The sequence below is a fragment of the Bufo bufo genome, chromosome 6, assembly GCF_905171765.1.
Source record: "Bufo bufo chromosome 6, aBufBuf1.1, whole genome shotgun sequence".
Classification (NCBI taxonomy): domain Eukaryota; kingdom Metazoa; phylum Chordata; class Amphibia; order Anura; family Bufonidae; genus Bufo; species Bufo bufo.
Genome location: NC_053394.1, coordinates 25,277,479 through 25,297,173, shown reverse-complemented (window position 1 = coordinate 25,297,173; position 19,695 = coordinate 25,277,479). Strand labels below are relative to the sequence as shown.

General features: G+C 43.5%; 1 protein-coding gene across 2 annotated transcripts in view; it reads right to left on the bottom strand.

The window, feature by feature from the left end:
• The window catches only part of LOC121004835 (PILR alpha associated neural protein), a 44,008-nt gene extending 27,379 nt beyond the window's left edge, over positions 1 to 16,629 (bottom strand). The window contains exons 1-4 of one of the 2 annotated variants that reach the window (XM_040437208.1): positions 16,500 to 16,629; positions 15,608 to 15,659; positions 6,587 to 7,152; positions 6,430 to 6,511 (exon numbers count right to left, since the gene is read on the bottom strand). In XM_040437208.1, the coding sequence (XP_040293142.1) occupies positions 6,430 to 6,511; positions 6,587 to 7,152; positions 15,608 to 15,615 (656 nt within the window). In that variant the 5' untranslated portion in view covers positions 15,616 to 15,659; positions 16,500 to 16,629. The remainder of the gene's footprint in view (positions 1 to 6,429; positions 6,512 to 6,586; positions 7,153 to 15,607; positions 15,660 to 16,499) is intronic. The other variant, XM_040437209.1, reaches the window with a different exon arrangement.
• Positions 16,630 to 19,695: the final 3,066 nt, after the last annotated feature.

Here is a 19,695-nt window from a genome sequence, read left to right as displayed (position 1 = left end):
TAAGTTATACATCTTCTTGTATATAGTGATGTGGACCATGCTGGTACAACCTGGGTATCTCCTGTATATAATTATATATGTACAGCTGGTATAAGTTATACATCTTCTTGTATATAGTGATATGGACCATGCTGGTATAACCTGGGCATCTCCTGTATATAATTATATATGTACAGCTGGTATAAGTTATACATCTTCTTCTATATAGTGATATGGACCATGCTGGTATAACCTGGGCATCTCCTGTATATAATTATATATGTACAGCTGGTATAAGTTATACATCTTCTTCTATATAGTGATATGGACCATGCTGGTATAACCTGGGCATCTCCTGTATATAATTATATATGTACAGCTGGTATAAGTTATACATCTTCTTGTATATAGTGATATGGAGCATGCTGGTATAACCTGGGCATCTCCTGTATATAATTATATATGTACAGCCGGTATAAGTTATACATCTTCTTGTATATAGTGAAATGGAGCATGCTGGTATAACCTGGGTATCTCCTGTATATAATTATATATGTACAGCCGGTATAAGTTATACATCTTCTTGTATATAGTGATATGGGCCATGCTGGTATAACCTGGGCATCTCCTGTATATAATTATATATGTACAGCTGGTATAAGTTATACATCTCCTTGTATATAATGATATGGACCATGCTGGTATAACCTGGGTATCTCCTGTATATAATTATATATGTACAGCCGGTATAAGTTATACATCTTCTTGTATATAGTGATGTGGACCATGCTGGTACAACCTGGGTATCTCCTGTATATAATTATATAAGTACGGCTGGTATAAGTTATACATCTTCTTGTATATAGTGATATGGACCATGCTGGTATAACCTGGGTATCTCCTGTATATAGTTATATATGTACAGCTGGTATAAGTTATACATCTTCTTGTATATAGTGATATGGACCATGCTGGTATAACCTGGGTATCTCTTGTATATAATTATATATGTACAGCTGGTATAAGTTATACATCTTCTTGTACATAGTGATATGGACCATGCTGGTATAACCTGGGTATCTCCTGTATATAATTATATATGTACAGCTGGTATAAGTTATACATCTTCTTGTATATAGTGATATGGACCATGCTGGTATAACCTGGGCATCTCCTGTATATAATTATATATGTACAGCTGGTATAAGTTATACATCTTCTTGTATATAGTGATATGGACCACGCTGGTATAACCTGGGCATCTCCTGTATATAATTATATATGTACAGCTGGTATAAGTTATACATCTTCTTGTATATAGTGATATGGAGCATGCTGGTATAACCTGGGTATCTCCTGTATATAATTATATATGTACAGCTGGTATAAGTTATACATCTTCTTGTATATAGAGATATGGACCATGCTGGTATAACCTGGGTATCTCCTGTATATAATTATATATGTACAGCCGGTATAAGTTATACATCTTCTTGTATATAGTGATATGGGCCATGCTGGTATAACCTGGGCATCTCCTGTATATAATTATATATGTACAGCTGGTATAAGTTATACATCTCCTTGTATATAATGATATGGACCATGCTGGTATAACCTGGGTATCTCCTGTATATAATTATATATGTACAGCCGGTATAAGTTATACATCTTCTTGTATATAGTGATGTGGACCATGCTGGTACAACCTGGGTATCTCCTGTATATAATTATATAAGTACGGCTGGTATAAGTTATACATCTTCTTGTATATAGTGATATGGACCATGCTGGTATAACCTGGGTATCTCCTGTATATAGTTATATATGTACAGCTGGTATAAGTTATACATCTTCTTGTATATAGTAATATGGACCATGCTGGTATAACCTGGGTATCTCTTGTATATAATTATATATGTACAGCTGGTATAAGTTATACATCTTCTTGTACATAGTGATATGGACCATGCTGGTATAACCTGGGTATCTCCTGTATATAATTATATATGTACAGCTGGTATAAGTTATACATCTTCTTGTATATAGTGATATGGACCATGCTGGTATAACCTGGGCATCTCCTGTATATAATTATATATGTACAGCTGGTATAAGTTATACATCTTCTTGTATATAGTGATATGGACCACGCTGGTATAACCTGGGCATCTCCTGTATATAATTATATATGTACAGCTGGTATAAGTTATACATCTTCTTGTATATAGTGATATGGACCATGCTGGTATAACCTGGGTATCTCCTGTATATAATTATATATGTACAGCTGGTATAAGTTATACATCTTCTTGTATATAGTGATATGGGCCATGCTGGTATAACCTGGGCATCTCCTGTATATAATTATATATGTACAGCTGGTATAAGTTATACATCTCCTTGTATATAGTGATATGGACCATGCTGGTATAACCTGGGAATCTCCTGTATATACAGTACAGACCAAAAGTTTGGACACACCTTCTCATTCAAAGAGTTTTCTTTATTTTCATGACTATGAAGGCATCAAAACTATGAATTAACACATGTGGAATTATATACATAACAAACAAGTGTGAAACAACTGAAAATATGTCATATTCTAGGTTCTTCAAAGTAGCCACCTTTTGCTTTGATTACTGCTTTGCACACTCTTGGCATTCTCTTGATGAGCTTCAAGAGGTAGTCCCCTGAAATGGTCTTCCAACAGTCTTGAAGGAGTTCCCAGAGATGCTTAGCACTTGTTGGCCCTTTTGCCTTCACTCTGCGGTCCAGCTCACCCCAAACCATCTTGATTGGGTTCAGGTCCAGTGACTGTGGAGGCCAGGTAATCTGGCGCAGCATCCCATCACTCTCCTTCATGGTCAAATAGCCCTTACTTTCAAAGTTTTCCCAATTTTTCAGCTGACTGAATGACCTTCATTTCCTAAAGTAATGATGGCCACTCGTTTTTCTTTACTTAGCTGCTTTTTTCTTGCCATAATACAAATTCTAACAGTCTATTCAGTAGGACTATCAGCTGTGTATCCACCTGACTTCTCCTCAACGCAACTGATGGTCCCAACCCCATTTATAAGGCAAGAAATCCCACTTATTAAACCTGACAGGGCACACCTGTGAAGTGAAAACCATTTCAGGGGACTACCTCTTGAAGCTCATCAAGAGAATGCCAAGAGTGTGCAAAGCAGTAATCAAAGCAAAAGGTGGCTACTTTGAAGAACCTAGAATATGACATATTTTCAGTTGTTTCACACTTGTTTGTTATGTATATAATTCCACATGTGTGGATGCCGTAGTTTTGATGCCTTCAGTGTGAATCTACAATTTTCATAGTCCTGAAAATAAAGAAAACTCTTTGAATGAGAAGGTGTGTCCAAACTTTTGGTCTGTACTGTATGTACAGCTGGTATAACTTATACATCTTCTTGTATATAGTGATATGGACCACGCTGGTATAACCTGGGCATCTCCTGTATATAATTATATATGTACAGCTGGTATAAGTTATACATCTTCTTGTATATAGTGATATGGACCACGCTGGTATAACCTGGGCATCTCCTGTATATAATTATATATGTACAGCTGGTATAAGTTATACATCTTCTTGTATATAGTGATATGGACCACGCTGGTATAACCTGGGTATCTCCTGTATATAATTATATACAGTGGGGGAAATAATTATTTGACCCCTCACTGATTTTGTAAGTTTGTCCAATGACAAAGAAATGAAAAGTCTCAGAACAGTATCATTTCGATGGTAGGTTTATTGTAACAGTGGCAGATAGCACATCAAAAGGAAAATTGAAAAAATAACTTTAAATAAAAGATAGCAACTGATTTGCATTTCATTGAGTGAAATAAGTATTTGAACCCCTACCAACCATTAAGAGTTCTGGCTCCCACAGAGTGGTTAGACACTTCTACTCAATTAGTCACCCTCATTAAGGACACCTGTCTTAACTAGTCACCTGTATAAAAGACACCTGTCCACAGAATCAATCAATCAAGCAGACTCCAAACTCTCCAACATGGGAAAGACCAAAGAGCTGTCCAAGGATGTCAGAGACAAAATTGTAGACCTGCACAAGGCTGGAATGGGCTACAAAACCATTAGCAAGAAGCTGGGAGAGAAGGTGACAACTGTTGGTGCGATTGTTCGAAAATGGAAGGAGCACAAAATGACCATCAATCGACCTCGCTCTGGGGCTCCACGCAAGATCTCACCTTGTGGGGTGTCAATGGTTCTGAGATAGGTGAAAAAGCATCCTAGAACTACACGGGAGGAGTTAGTTAATGACCTCAAATTAGCAGGGACCACAGTCACCAAGAAAACCATTGGAAACACATTACACCGCAATGGATTAAAATCCTGCAGGGCTCGCAAGGTCCCCCTGCTCAGGAAGGCACATGTGCAGGCCCGTCTGAAGTTTGCCAATGAACACCTGAATGATTCAGAGAGTGACTGGGAGAAGGTGCTGTGGTCTGATGAGACCAAAATAGAGCTCTTTGGCATTAACTCAACTCGCTGTGTTTGGAGGAAGAAAAATGCTGCCTATGACCCCCAAAACACCGTCCCCACCGTCAAGCATGGGGGTGGAAACATTTTGCTTTGGGGGTGTTTTTCTGCTAAGGGCACAGGACAACTTATTCGCATAAACGGGAAAATGGACGGAGCCATGTATCGTGAAATCCTGAGCGACAACCTCCTTCCCTCTGCCAGGAAACTGAAAATGGGTCGTGGATGGGTGTTCCAGCACGACAATGACCCAAAACATACAGCAAAGGCAACAAAGGAGTGGCTCAAGAAGAAGCACATTAAGGTCATGGAGTGGCCTAGTCAGTCTCCGGACCTTAATCCAATCGAAAACCTATGGAGGGAGCTCAAGCTCAGAGTTGCACAGAGACAGCCTCGAAACCTTAGGGATTTAGAGATGATCTGCAAAGAGGAGTGGACCAACATTCCTCCTAAAATGTGCGCAAACTTGGTCATCAATTACAAGAAACGTTTGACCTCTGTGCTTGCAAACAAGGGTTTTTCCACCAAGTATTAAGTCTTTTTTTGTTAGAGGGTTCAAATACTTATTTCACTCAATGAAATGCAAATCAGTTGCTATCTTTTATTTAAAGTTATTTTTTCGATTTTCCTTTTGATGTGCTATCTGCCACTGTTACAATAAACCTACCATTGAAATGATACTGTTCTGAGACTTTTCATTTCTTTGTCATTGGACAAACTTACAAAATCAGTGAGGGGTCAAATAATTATTTCCCCCACTGTATGTACATCTGGTATAAGTTATACATCTTCTTGTATATAGTGATATGGACCATGCTGGTATAACCTGGGTATCTCCTGTATATAATTATATATGTACAGCTGGTATTAGTTATACATCTTCTTGTATATAGTGATATGGACCACGCTGGTATAACCTGGGCATCTCCTGTATATAATTATATATGTACAGCTGGTATAAGTTATACATCTTCTTGTATATAGTGATATGGACCACGCTGGTATAACCTGGGTATCTCCTGTATATAATTATATATGTACATCTGGTATAAGTTATACATCTTCTTTTATATAGTGATATGGGCCATGCTGGTATAACCTGGGTATCTCCTGTATATAATTATATATGTACAGCTGGTATAAGTTATACATCTTCTTGTATATAGTGATATGGACCATGCTGGTATAACCTGGGCATCTCCTGTATATAATTATATATGTACAGCCGGTATAAGTTATACATCTTCTATTATATAGTGATATGGACCATGCTGGTATAACCTGGGCATTTCCTGTATATAATTATATATGTACAGCTGGTATAAGTTATACATCTTCTGTATATAGTGATATGGGCCATGCTGGTATAACCTGGGCATCTCCTGTATATAATTATATATGTACAGCTGGTATAAGTTATACATCTTCTTGTATATAGTGATATGGACCATGCTGGTATAACCTGGGCATCTCCTGTATATAATTATATATGTACAGCTGGTATAAGTTATACATCTTCTTGTATATAGTGATATGGACCATGCTGGTATAACCTGGGCATCTCCTGTATATAATTATATATGTACAGCTGGTATAAGTTATACATCTTCTGTATATAGTGATATGGGCCATGCTGGTATAACCTGGGCATCTCCTGTATATAATTATATATGTACAGCCGGTATAAGTTATACATCTTCTATTATATAGCATTATGGGCCATGCCGCTATAACTTGGTTTTCTTCCAGATACCTACAGTGCTCTGCAGCAGATCATGCATTTCATTGTGGTTGCGCTAGCAGGGGGCATCATATAGATGTAAAGCTTTGCAGCCGGGATAACAGGAAATCAGCGGAATTACAAATGTAGCATTAAATGTGGTTGGAGAACAAGATGTGATTCCATGTTCATAATGAGTACTTACCAGAACTTGATGATTATTCCAGTGGCCACAAACACAATGACCACTGAGATTACGATTGTCACATACAGTTGGGGGTCCGTTCCTGTAGAAAAAGACAGAAGTAAAGTAGGTGCAAAGAACATCTTGTCTTCTAACCCCTTCCCAGTTATCCCTTCACCTTCATCTTTTGGAGGAAATCCATGGGGTCTCAGCGTGGTCGGAACCCCTCGCAAATCTAATCCCCGTGCCGGTTCATTGTTTTCCAAAAGGCCCCACTCAGGATGGTAAAAAGGTCGAGGAGTGTAAGAACTTTGAGCCTCTTCTTCATCTGAGACAGTGGGGTCCCACAAGATGGCCCATGGGTACTGAGATGGGGGAACTGCTCCTTCAATGGCTACGGGAAGGTGCAAGCTAGATGCCGAGGACTGACGCTTGCCTCTGGTTGGCACAGAGCGCTGATGAAAGTGCTTAGGGTTCCTGTGGGCGAAGTATGTGATTTTTGGTGGAAAGTCCCGTGATCTGATCATAGGAGAAGCATAAAGGTCGAGATGGTGAGTAGAGCCGGAGGGTTGTGGTGCGGGATGATGGGAAGAGTGTAGATGCGTAAGGGCGGTTGGACTAGAGGAAGATCTTATTGTCCTATGGTGGGGAAACCTTGTAGGTTGCAGGAGATTGGGGACGGAAGAACACGTGCTTGACAGGAGTACAGAGAAATAAATGAAGAAGATGGAAGGACAGCCAGACCTGAGACAGAGGAGAAGGTTAGTAGACTGGCTTATACACCAACCCTTCCTGCCTAGCTTCTTCTCACCCTATACTTCTCTGCTTGCTCCTTAAAGGGTTCACCCATCTTTCACTATGGCGCCACAAAAATGAGCTCACCACAGAAAGTGCCAGTGCTAGGACCCTGCAGGATCAGCTCTAATCTCTGAGAAAACATGGGGCAAGTGTTCAGTTCCTCTGCAGCGCCTCCACAGGAGATGTGAAGCATTACACAATGTCCATCCAAATCAGTAGGTTGTCTGTTTAATGCACGGACATATCAGGTCCTCCAGGGACACGTTTTGTAACTTTTCGGTCTGGCCAATTGATGGTGGCCCTAAACAGGGATCAGCTGCATTAATGGAACCATGTGAGGTTTATGCTACCCAGCATGGTTGCTTAGCGCCACTCTTATCCATGGGCTGTTGTTGGTATTGCAGCTCAGTCCTATTCAAGTGAAAATGTGCAATACCCGACGCAACCAACGGACACTACCCCTGTATATGGTGCGATACTGCACTCATCTGCCTCTTCTGCGGTTGTAGAGGAGGCATGGCTGCAGGATCAGACTACACACATGGCTTATTTGTAGTCTGTTACCTTGGAGACGCATAGGAGCTGTATATTCAGTACAGTCGATTTTTAATCAAACATTTTTGCAAAGTTACAGATTTTTTATTTTAGATGCATTGGAACATGGTAGCAGATGTCTATATACTCGATGTATAGGTAACAATGTATGGTCAGATCAAGACAATCGTAACGTCTGTGGTGGCCTGGCGTACAATACCGCCATTTCTCCACCAACATCCCTCATACGCCCCATCTAGTCTCACGTTAACTCCCCTCCCCCTCTCCTTACTGCTGTGGCTTTGCAGAAAGGGCTGGAACCTATAAAGATGTGACTATAATAATTACGTTTCCTCTGTACCGAGGACACTAGCATCGCTGACACATATTCCGGGGATTCTAGAACATGAAGTGAACATTCCTGCTTTCCTTCCCACTCACTCTCTGTCCATGTATTGCTCCCTAATTCTCTAGTCTGCCCAAGAAATAAGAATTTCCACTCACCCTGGATTCTCATCTATTAACCAGAGCGGCTCCAATAAGTCTCTGCCACCTCGGAGGACCCAGCACCTCAGTGCATAACATGGATGACCCATTTACAGTTGCAAGAAAAAGTATGTGAACCCTTTGGAATGATATGGATTTCTGCACAAATTGGTCATAAAATGTGATCTGATCTTCATCTAAGTCACAACAATAGACAATCACAGTCTGCTTAAACTAATAACACACAAAGAATTAAATGTTACCATGTTTTTATTGAACACACCATGTAAACATTCACAGTGCAGGTGGAAAAAGTATGTGAACCCCTAGACTAATGACATCTCCAAGAGCTAATTGGAGTGAGGTGTCAGCCAACCAACTGGAGTCCAATCAATGAGATGAGATTGGAGGTGTTGGTTACAGCTGCCCTGCCCTATAAAACACACCAGTTCTGGGTTTGCTTTTCACAAGAAGCATTGCCGGATGTGAATGATGCCTCGCACAAAAGAGCTCTCAGAAGACCTACGATTAAGAATTGTTGACTTGCATAAAGCTGGAAAGGGTTATAAAAGTATCTCCAAAAGCCTTGCTGTTCATCAGTCCACGGTAAGACAAGTTGTCTATAAATGGAGAAAGTTCAGCACTGCTGCTACTTTCCCTAGGAGTGGCCGTCCTGTAAAGATGACTGCAAGAGCACAGCGCAGACTGCTCAATGAGGTGAAGAAGAATCCTAGAGTGTCAGCTAAAGACTTACAAAAGTCTCTGGCATATGCTAACATCCCTATTAGCGAATCTATGATACGTAAAACACTAAACAAGAATGGATTTCAGGGGAGGATACCACAGAGGAAGCCACTGCTGTCCAAAAAAAACATTGCTGCACGTTTACAGTTTGCACAAGAGCACCTGGATGTTCCACAGCAGTACTGGCAAAATATTCTGTGGACAGATGAAACCAAAGTTGAGTTGTTTGGAAGAAACACACAACACTATGTGTGGAGAAAAAGAGGCACAGCACACCAACATCAAAACCTCATCCCAACTGTGAAGTATGGTGGTGGGGGCATCATGGTTTGGGGCTGCTTTGCTGCGTCACGGCCTGGACGGATTGCTATCATCAAAGGAAAAATGAATTCCCAAGTTTATCAAGACATTTTGCAGGAGAACTTAAAGGGATTCTGTCACCAAATTTTGGGCTATAGAGATGCGGACATGCACAGCTAGATCGCCGCTAGCATGTTCGCAATATATCTGTCCTATAGGGCTGTGTGCTTTTCATTTCTTTAAAAAAGGATTTTATAGATATGTAATTGAGTCTTGTATGTGTCCAAGGGGCTGTACTAACCTCACTGGAGCCCAGCCACGCCCACCTGTGAAGGAGCCCAGCACCGCCTTATGTCCTCCGAATCTCCTCCTTTCATGAACTATAGATTGCCGCGAGCTCGCGTATGCGCAGTTCTTTCCCTGAGGCTGATGCCAGCACATGGAAAGAACACTATACCGACACTGCGCATGCGCGAGCTCGCGCATCCCGAGATTACGGCAATCTATATTTGATGAAAGGAGGAGATTCGGAGGACATAGGCGGTGCTGGGCTCCTTCACAGGCGGGCCTGGCTGGGCTCCAGTAAGGTTAGTACAGCCCCTTGGACACATACAAGACTCATTTACATATCTATAAAATCATTTTTTTAAAGAAATTAAAAGCACACAGCCCTATAGGACAGATATATTGCGGACATGCTAGCGGCGATCTAGCTGTGCATGTCCGCATCTCTATAGCCCAAAACTTGGTGACAGAATCCCTTTAAGGCCATCTGTCCACCAGCTGAAGCTCAACAGAAGATGGGTGTTGCAACAGGACAACGACCCAAAGCATAGAAGTAAATCAACAACAGAATGGCTTAAACAGTAGAAAATCCGCCTTCTGGAGTGGCCCAGTCAGAGTCCTGACCTCAACCCGATGGAGATGCTGTGGCATGACCTCAAGAAAGCGATTCACACCAGACATCCCAAGAATATTGCTGAACTGAAACAGTTCTGTAAAGAGGAAAGGTCAAGAATTACTCCTGACCGTTGTGCACGTCTGATCTGCAACTACAGGAAACGTTTGGTTGAAGTTATTGCTGCCAAACGAGGTTCAACCAGTTATTAAATCCAAGGGTTCACATACTTTTTCCACCTGCACTGTGAATGTTTACATGGTGTGTTCAATAAAAACATGGTAACATTTAACTCTTTGTGTGTTATTAGTTTAAGCAGACTGTGATTATCTATTGTTGTGACTTAGATGAAGATCAGATCACATTTTATGACCAATTTGTGCAGAAATCCATATAATTCCAAAGGGTTCACATACTTTTTCTTGCAACTGTAGTTCAGTGGTCAACGTGTAATACTTCATTTGTCCTGTGGTGGCGCTGTGTGGAATCTGATCACTTTCTACTGTGTTATCCCAGGGATTACAGCTGATTACAGCAGTAGATGACTCTGCAATCAGTTCATTTTCATGTGAGCCTTCTAACAAAAAGGGATTGTCTAAAGCGGAGAACCCCTTTAAGGGATCTGTTTGTCTTTGAACACAGATTAGCAGTTTACGTACAGATATAAAGTACATAAGGAGTTGAGCCACTTTGTAATGCATTGTATTTCTTGTACTGATCCTGAGTTACATCTTCTGTTATGCTTCAGTGCTGCATTCACAATTCTGCATGTTTCTATTGGAAACAGTCAGCAAGCTTGCTGACAGACGCATTTGGTTGAGCTCTTGTGATACAACAGGGCAGTTAGTTTCTCCTATATCAGATGACTGTACAGTGAACACTACCCTAACTCTGCATAGACACTGAACAAGCAGGGAATACTGGGAGATTTCAGTCGAGCAGAACTGTGAATGCAGCTCTAGAGTATAAGACGTCTGTGCATTCACTCTGCACACTGCAGCGCTGCTTCCTACAAAGTGACATTCTGCCATGCTTCCTGATACATTGGATAGTCTCCATAAAACTGACATTTTGGTTGCTTCCAACGCTGAGCACATTCTACCACCGCTCCTGCTGACAGAATACTTTCCAAAATAGCACGAAGCAGCCGGTGCACGCACTCCTGCACTTCGCTTTCCATTACTTCTACTTCCTGAGCAATTTCATATTTGTGATTTGTAGCAATCTCTACAGACGGAGCACTCTACCATTGCTTCTCTACTATGTGAGCACTCTAATGACACTCCGTTTTCTGCTGGTAGTGATTGCCCTCACACTGGGCACTTTACCACTGCTGCCAGTCATCTGTTTAATATTACCTCCCGCTGAGAGCATTCTACCTCTGCTCACCCGCACCCTGCTTCCTCATGTCCAGGCTGTGAGAGCACTCTACCATTACCGCTCTGTACTGCAACTATTAAAGCATTGCCCTCACAATATTTTAGGTTTGTGATGAGCAATCTCATATTAACTCCTCACATGCTGTCTGTCCTTCTAAGATCTCTTCTTACACTCTGCACACTATTTCGGTGTCTGAGCACTCTAACCCTGCCTGTCCTCACAACTGACCTGCCAGCTTTTGTTTCCAACGCCATAAATTGCCACCCATTGACTTGGACATTGTAAATTTCCTTCCATACACAAAGAATGTTCTAAGTGTAATCCCTGTCATACCCTACAGTCACTGCACCGCACTCTGAGCTTTCTACTACTGCAGATCCGATTCACAATATTCTAATATTCTGATTCATTTCATTAGACATCTGTATAGGGGTTACAGTCCCCTTCTGAAACAGAGCTCCAACACCGCTGCCTTCCTTCAGACTGCCTCCAACCTGCATCTTAAGAGCTGAGCGTATACAGATCTATTATTATCACAGTTAAGGAGCGTGTCCTTTCTACTGCAGCGCTCTCCCTATCACAGCTTAAGGGGTGTGTCCGTTCTGCTGTACTACTCTCACTGTCACTTCTGAGGGGGATGTCTTTTCTGCTTCAGCATTTTCCCTGTCACAGCTCAATGGGTGTGTCCTTTCTGCTGCCGCGGTCTCCCTATCACAGCTCTGAGGGCGTGTCATCTCTGCTGCAGCTTTCTCCCTATCACAGCATGGGATTCCTCCTTTCTACTGAAGCTCTCTCCCAGTTCTGGAGAATGTCCTATCTGCTGCAGATCTCCCCCTATCACCGCTCTGGATGCATATCTTTTCTTCTGCAGCTCTTTCCCTATTACAGCTAAGGGGAGTGTCCTTTCTGCTGTTCCTCTCTCCCTGTCACAGCTCAGTGGGGTGTCTTTTCTGCTGTTCCTCTCTCTCTATCACAGCTTGGGGGGGGGGGGGTCCTTTCTGCTGCACCTCTCTCACTGTCACAGCTCAGAGGGCATGTCCTTTCTGCTGCAGCTCTCTCTGCCATAGCTCAGGAGGTGTCTCCTTTCTGTTGCAGCTCTCTCCCTATCACAGCTCAGGGGGCTTGTCCTTTCTGCTGCAGGCCTCTCCCTATGACAACTCAGGGGCTTGTCCTATTCACTGCAGCTCTCTTCCTAGCACAGCTCAAGGGGCGTGTCCTTTCTGCTGCAGATCTATCCCTATCACAGCTCTGGATGCATATCCCCAGCTCTCTCCCTATTACAGCTCAGGGGAGTGTCCTTTCTGCTGTTCCTCTATCCCCGTCACAGCTCAGGGGGTTGTCTTTTCTGCTAAAGCTCTCTCCCTATCACAGCTTAGGGGGGTCCTTTCTGCTGCACCTCTCTCACTGTCACAGCTCAGAGGGCATGTCCTTTCTGCTGCAGCTCTCTCTGTCATAGCTCAGGAGGTGTCTCCTGTCTGCTGCAGCTCTCTTCCTATCACAGCTCAGGGGCGTGTCCTTTCTGCTGCAGCTCTCTCTGCCATAGCTCAGGAGGTGTCTCCTGTCTGCTGCAGCTCTCTTCCTATCACAGCTCAGGGGGCGTGTCCTTTCTGCTGCAGCTCTCCCTCTAAGTGCCACAGCTTCTAACAGTAGATTCAGCTGGTGGCAGTTGAAAGATGGAACTTAGCATGTGCGATCACCTCAGCAAGGTAAACAGAGAGATAAGGTAAATAGCAAACAGCAGGTGGCGCTGTACAGATACATTGTATTGAATAACTCAGTGGCTATGCTACATTTTTTTCTAACTACATGCAATTATGAAAGTATTCAGATCCAGGCGCTGGTTTGAAAAATGTCTAATATTTTTGGTGGTCCACCCCGTTGGAGTTGGAGTTCTGTATCTGAAAAGGTCTACTCTAAACCCTATAAAAAATTTGATTTATTCAGCACAAATTTAGATAAAATAAAATGGTGATCAAAGATTGGCATTCACCTTAAAGGGTTGTACAGGATTAGAAAAAAAGTAACATTTTTTCCCCCCTAGAAACAGCGCCACACCTGTCTATGATTTGTTACTACAACTCCATTAAAGCTGCTGCAATACCACACACAACCTGTGGACATGTGTGGCGCTTTCTACCTCAAGCATTGTGCACTCTGGACCTTGGAACAGTCTATGCCCTGCACTGGAGTTGCTGCCATTGCTCCACCTAACCCTTCTTTGCTATTATTCTCATGTTCCTAGTTTCATGGCTTAGGAAAAGACGCAGGTCCATCAAGATCACCCCTGACTTATGATGTGGCCCCCGTCCATCCAGTGCCTTCATGAAGCCTTCTACCTGTGCTTGCTCCTGGAGCACTTCCCCTCAGTCTAGACATTGTAGCATTGTGTCTCCTTACCTTCCTCACATTGCAACATTGTTTCTTCGCATTGAGCATTCTAATGGCCCCTGGGCACTCTAGTTTTGCTTTCCCACAGACGAGGCATTGTAGCACCTCACGTCCTGGCTGTATATCACATTGTGTCACCGCCGCGCGCACACAGCGCGTTCCAGCCGCGCAGCTCTACATGAAGCATTCTACCTCAAACATCGCAGAATCAATGTTTGCTTCTCTTTAGTGCATTCCGCATCGTCTTTTCTGTACATCATTCCTTTCTCTCACTCTTTGGGTCCTTCTCCGACCTGTCTACGTCTATCACTGCGCTCTGTGGTCGCTTTTTGGAAACCTCTGGACACTCTCTCAGAGGAGCGTCTGCCATTGCTTCCCCCAAATTATTATAGAGTGAATATTCTAAAATGTCTCAAATATTGTAACTTCTACCCTACCTTTGCCTCTCTAGTCATGTGACCACATCCTTACGTACCCAGGTATACCTCTCCTAGGTACGTAAATCTATGCATTTCCAATTAACCCTATATATTCCATGTTTGCCTTTATATAAACACATCCTTACGTACCCAGGTAAACCTCTCCTAGGTACGTAAATCTATGCATTTCCAATTAACCCTATATATTCCATGTTTGCCTTTATATAAACACATCCTTACGTACCCAGGTAAACCTCTCCTAGGTACGTAAATCTATACATTTCCAATTAACCCTATATATTCCATCTCTGCCTTTATATAAACACTTCCTTATGTACCCTTGTATACCTCTCCTAGGTACATAAAATCTATACATTTCCAATTAACCCTATATATTCCATCTCTGCCTTTATATAAACACATCCTTATCTACCCTTGTATACCTCTCCTAGGTACGTAAATCTATACATTTCCAATTAACCCTATATATTCCATGTCTGCCTTTATATAAACACTTCCTTGTATACCTCCCCTAGGTACGTAAATCTATACATTTCCAATTAACCCTATATATTCCATGTCTGCCTTTATATAAACACTTCCTTGTATACCTCTCCTAGGTACGTAAATCTATACATTTCCAATAAACCCTATATATTCCATCTCTGCCTTTATATAAACACTTCCTTACATACCCTTGTAGACCTCTCTTAGGTACGTAAATCTATACATTTCCAATTAACCCTATATATTCTGTCTGCTTTTATATAAACACTTCCTTATATACCCTTGTATACCTCTCCTACATACCTAAATCAATACTTTTCCAATTAACCCTATATATGCCTTTATATAAACACACGATATATTCAAGTATGCATCCAATATGTCCTATATATTCTATGGATACCTTTATATAAACACACCCTGATATACCCTTGTATACTTCTCCTACATCCCTAAATCCATACATTTCCAATTTACCCCATATATCCTGTGTATGCCTTTATATAAACACACCCTAATGTACCCATGTATCCTTCTCCTATATACTCACCTATGCATCCTATGTATTCTCTAATCCTATATACACATATATTGCCCTATATATCTAAAAGCAGATATATAAACCCATACAAACCCAATAAGTCTACAGCACTCTCTGTATTCTGTCATCACTACAACCCTGATCTTACTATGCCACCCCAACACTAACTACTCCTAAATTTCCCCAGGAGAGGATCTTACATACCACTTCATTGTTGGACCGCACAGAGTTAACCCCAGGACGAGACGATCGTCGCCTGTGGGTTGAAGAATCGGTTAGATGGAGACATCTGGAGAATAGCCCACACTTCCCCGGTTACACAACGTTATCCGAATGACCACCCCAGTCCACCCCTTCTTCTTCTTCCCGAACCCTCCCAATATGATCATCAACATGTATGTACCCTGATAACTGCACGTGGAAAAACTCTGGGAACAGCAGCCATCATGATAAGCTGTTATGTAAAGAGGGGGATTTGTGCTCGGTGCCTATGGGGGGCGCCAACGAGCCTCTCCGCCATGGCTGGGGGTATTTAGATACATGATTGGTGCAGTGAAATGAATCTTTGGAAACTCCAGCTAGGACTCTGTCCAAAGGAAGGTCAATCAGTGCAGGCAGATGGCGGTACATTGACGATGTTCTGGAATAGAAGTCCAATCTCAAAGTAACAGAGAGGTTCTAGGTTTACTCTGCTGCCATTGTCTTAGCACAGCTGGCACTTGTAGTCCTACAAGTCCCCTGAAGCCCCCAGGCTGCTCTTCCCAGCTCTACTTCTTGAGGGTGAGTAAAGATTCTTGGCTGCGATACTTTGTATCACACCTTGTGCCAAGTGATGGCAACAATGTATCCGTGTACACAAAGCAACTGGTGGTACTCCTTGCACTAAGGCACACAGTGCTGTACACCCACCAGGTCCCTGACACACCCACAGAGCATGCAGTGTCACACACCCCAAGTGCTGCAGCTACACACCCAGTTGCTGCACCGCTACATGGATGCACAACAGGTGGACATGCCCAGAGCTGCACAGTGAAGCTGCCCCTCCTAGCACACATCACATAGGACACAGGTATACACACACAGCTGGCGCTCTGACCTCAGTTGTGGGGTGCAGGCTGGTTTTGGGGTGACGCTGCTCAGTCTACCTCTGCTTTCTCTTTTTCTCGCTCTGTCTGGCAGGATTACTGCGCTCGCTCTCCCTCCCTCTCGCACTTTCACGCTCTCCCCCTCTCTCCCTTCCATCCACTCATATTATCTCTCTCCCTCCCTCGCAGACTGTCTCCACCTTTCTCTTCTCTTGCTCTTTACCCTTCCTTGTCCACTGTTGCATGCAAGATGCAACATTCTGCAGCGTCTTGGGATTGGTGGTGGTGGTGGGGGGGGGAGCAACTGGAGCGACGCGCTGCATGGCAAGATCAGGGTAGAGTTCCTCGACTTGACGGGCTAAAACGAGAGAAGGTTTCATAGGCCCTTGGGAGGCAAGAGGTTAATAGAGGGATAGCAAGCCGGTCTGCGGAGAACGGGTTAACGGCGAGATGCTCTGCAGAGCTGCGTTAATGGTACAAGTTATTGCAGGCGCTGACGAGATGGGGACATTGTGTACTGACGAGAGGAAGCATCTGCCCTACTCTCTCGTTTTGTATGAATGACTCAGTATGTCTCTTTTGAGGTGACCTGCTGAGGCGGCTCGCTCCGTCACTCACTCTATGGCTCTCTTTTTCTATATCGTACTTTTGGAGTCTCTTTACATCTTTCATGCACCCCCCCCCCCCCACCCCTCCTTTCTCTCGTTTGCTGTCTCCTTGCAAGATGCCGAGAGGTTACCATGGAGACAGAGGAGAGCACATCCCTGGTACCAGCTGTCTCCTGTCCACCTCTCTCTGCACATCGCTGTCTGGTCTGTCTCTTGTTTTGCAGGTCTGTCTGTCTCACACCTCCTCCCCTGTGATCGTTGATGGTGTTCAGCCTCTCAGAGCTACAAATCACTGCACAAATGTCCTGTCTCTGTGGATTGGGTGTAATAATTCTAGATGCAAATGGCTGTCTGTTCCCAAGGTGTCTGTCCGTCTGTCTGATACCCCTTCACCTTGCTCTCTCTCTCCTTGGCTGTATTTCTCCAATCAGCAGTCTGTCTCCATCACCTGTTTGACACGATCTCAAGATGTCTCTGGGATATTGCATAATCAGTCTGTGGTCCTGACTGTCTCTTGTTCTGCACAGATGTCTCTTCTTCAGTCCCTGTGGTTGAGTATTGCATGTTCATCATCTTTACATTGTAAGGTCCATGAAGTTCAGCCTGTAGATACCCTCCACCCTCCATCACTTGTGGGGCATTCTGCCACCCGCTCTATATAAGCAAAACTCTGGACCCATGAATGTCAGAATCCCTTTACCTTTGCCGTTTCTTCATCATCGTCATCATCATCATCTGGGTTGACATCATCGTTGTTGACTTTCACCTCCAGCTCCCATAGGATCTCTGCTAACGTCCTCTGCGGGCACCGTTCATCGCCTAGGTTGACATTTATCTGAACCCCCTATGTGGGCACCTCCAGCAGAAGATTTTTGTTGATTCCTCTGTATGCACCCACTTTCATAATGCCCTCTGCTGTCATTGACCGTCACCAGTGGACACATCCAACAGAAGATTTACTATTGATACTGCTGTATGCGGGCACTTTGATAATGCCCTCTGTGGGCACTCATTACTCTGAACCCTATAGGTGTGCACTTCTGTTACAAGATACTTCATGTAGATATTCACCAGTTTCTTATATGAAGCCACTTTGATAATGCCCTCTGTGGGCACCCTTTGCTTTTCTGTTTTGACATTCTTCTGAACCCTACGGGTGGCCACCTACAGAGGTTCTTGGTTGACATTCACTTGAACCCTCAGTGTGGCCACTTCGAATATGAGATGTTTTAAGCTGATGTTCACCAGATGATGCATGCTGCCATTCTGATAATGCCCTCTGTGGGCACTCATTGATCCTCTAGGTGTAGGCACAGTCATGTTCTTTGTTGCCTTTCTCCCAAACTCCATAAGATGGCAATTGTGATGTCTTTTGATGGCACATTGATAATGTCCTTTACTTCACTGCATTAGTATGGCCTACAGCTCTGTATGTTGGCACATTCATCTAAACCTTTTTGGTCCAAGGGGCGTACACAGGGGCACCTCAGCAACCATTAGAATGGGTTCCGTTTCTTTGCCCCCTCATAGACGTTTCATGATGGTGCTAATGGTGTATGACTGATGGAGAGGGGATCCCCGTACAGGTTCACACCACCCATTGAAATGACAGATGGAGCCAACCTGTTTGGGCCTCTCCAGGTGCCCCATTGATCCGAGGTCTGTCTCCGTACGCCCTTGGTGTGCCAATTGAACCCTGTATGAGTTAACCTCATCCACTATAGCCCCTTATTTACCCCTTTGTGATGACGGCACTTATATGTGGGTACCTACCTGGCTCTTCCTCATCTACAGTACCCTTTGCCATGTTTGCCTAGCTAGTAGACGGCCGATACAGAACTAGAAATCCTGGATGGACTAGACGCCCCTGGACTTCTCATGGGTGTAACTATGTGTGGTGCAGTCACACCCGGACCCTGGTACCTCTCCACCTAAGAAGACCCCAGTATTATGAATGTCACATGGTAGGTGGGGGCCTGATCCAGATATACGGTCCAAGAGCTTCAAGTTATGCTTCGGTTCTCATCCAACACTCCCCTCAGACCTAAACATGGCTGTCATTACAGGGGTGCGGTAGGTCTTCCTGCAGTTATATAGGACTCAGGTCGTAACTCTGCAGTACCAGACAATTTACCATTCAGGAGCTTGGGAAAGCTGAGCGACAACCGCTATAGGAGCGGTAAAGGCCGCCATATTGGTCTTACCAAGCACCTGGGGCTGATCCATGATGGGATTCGAATTGCTAATGGCACACACCTTGGACACTGCCAGTGGTGCCGCCCTTCAGTCTGCATAGGATACCTGGCACTTGTCTGCAGGGCGTCGCAGTCTGCGATAGTCTGCAGCTGATTCCTGTGATCGCTTCATTTCCCAGCAGGATCATTGAAAGAAAATTATAGCCTTCATTGCCGTTACATTTAGTCCTTGAAGGAGAAGATTTTTTTTCTTCTAAGTTATTGCTAATTTTAGGAAGCGGCTTCCAAGCGTTGAATGAGTCGGTGAATGAATTAATGTAATGTTCGTCGGCAGCGCACACTGCGTCCCCCCCCCCACACACTGGCCGGGTGGTCTTTCTTCCTTTCTCCCCTGTTATCTGCCT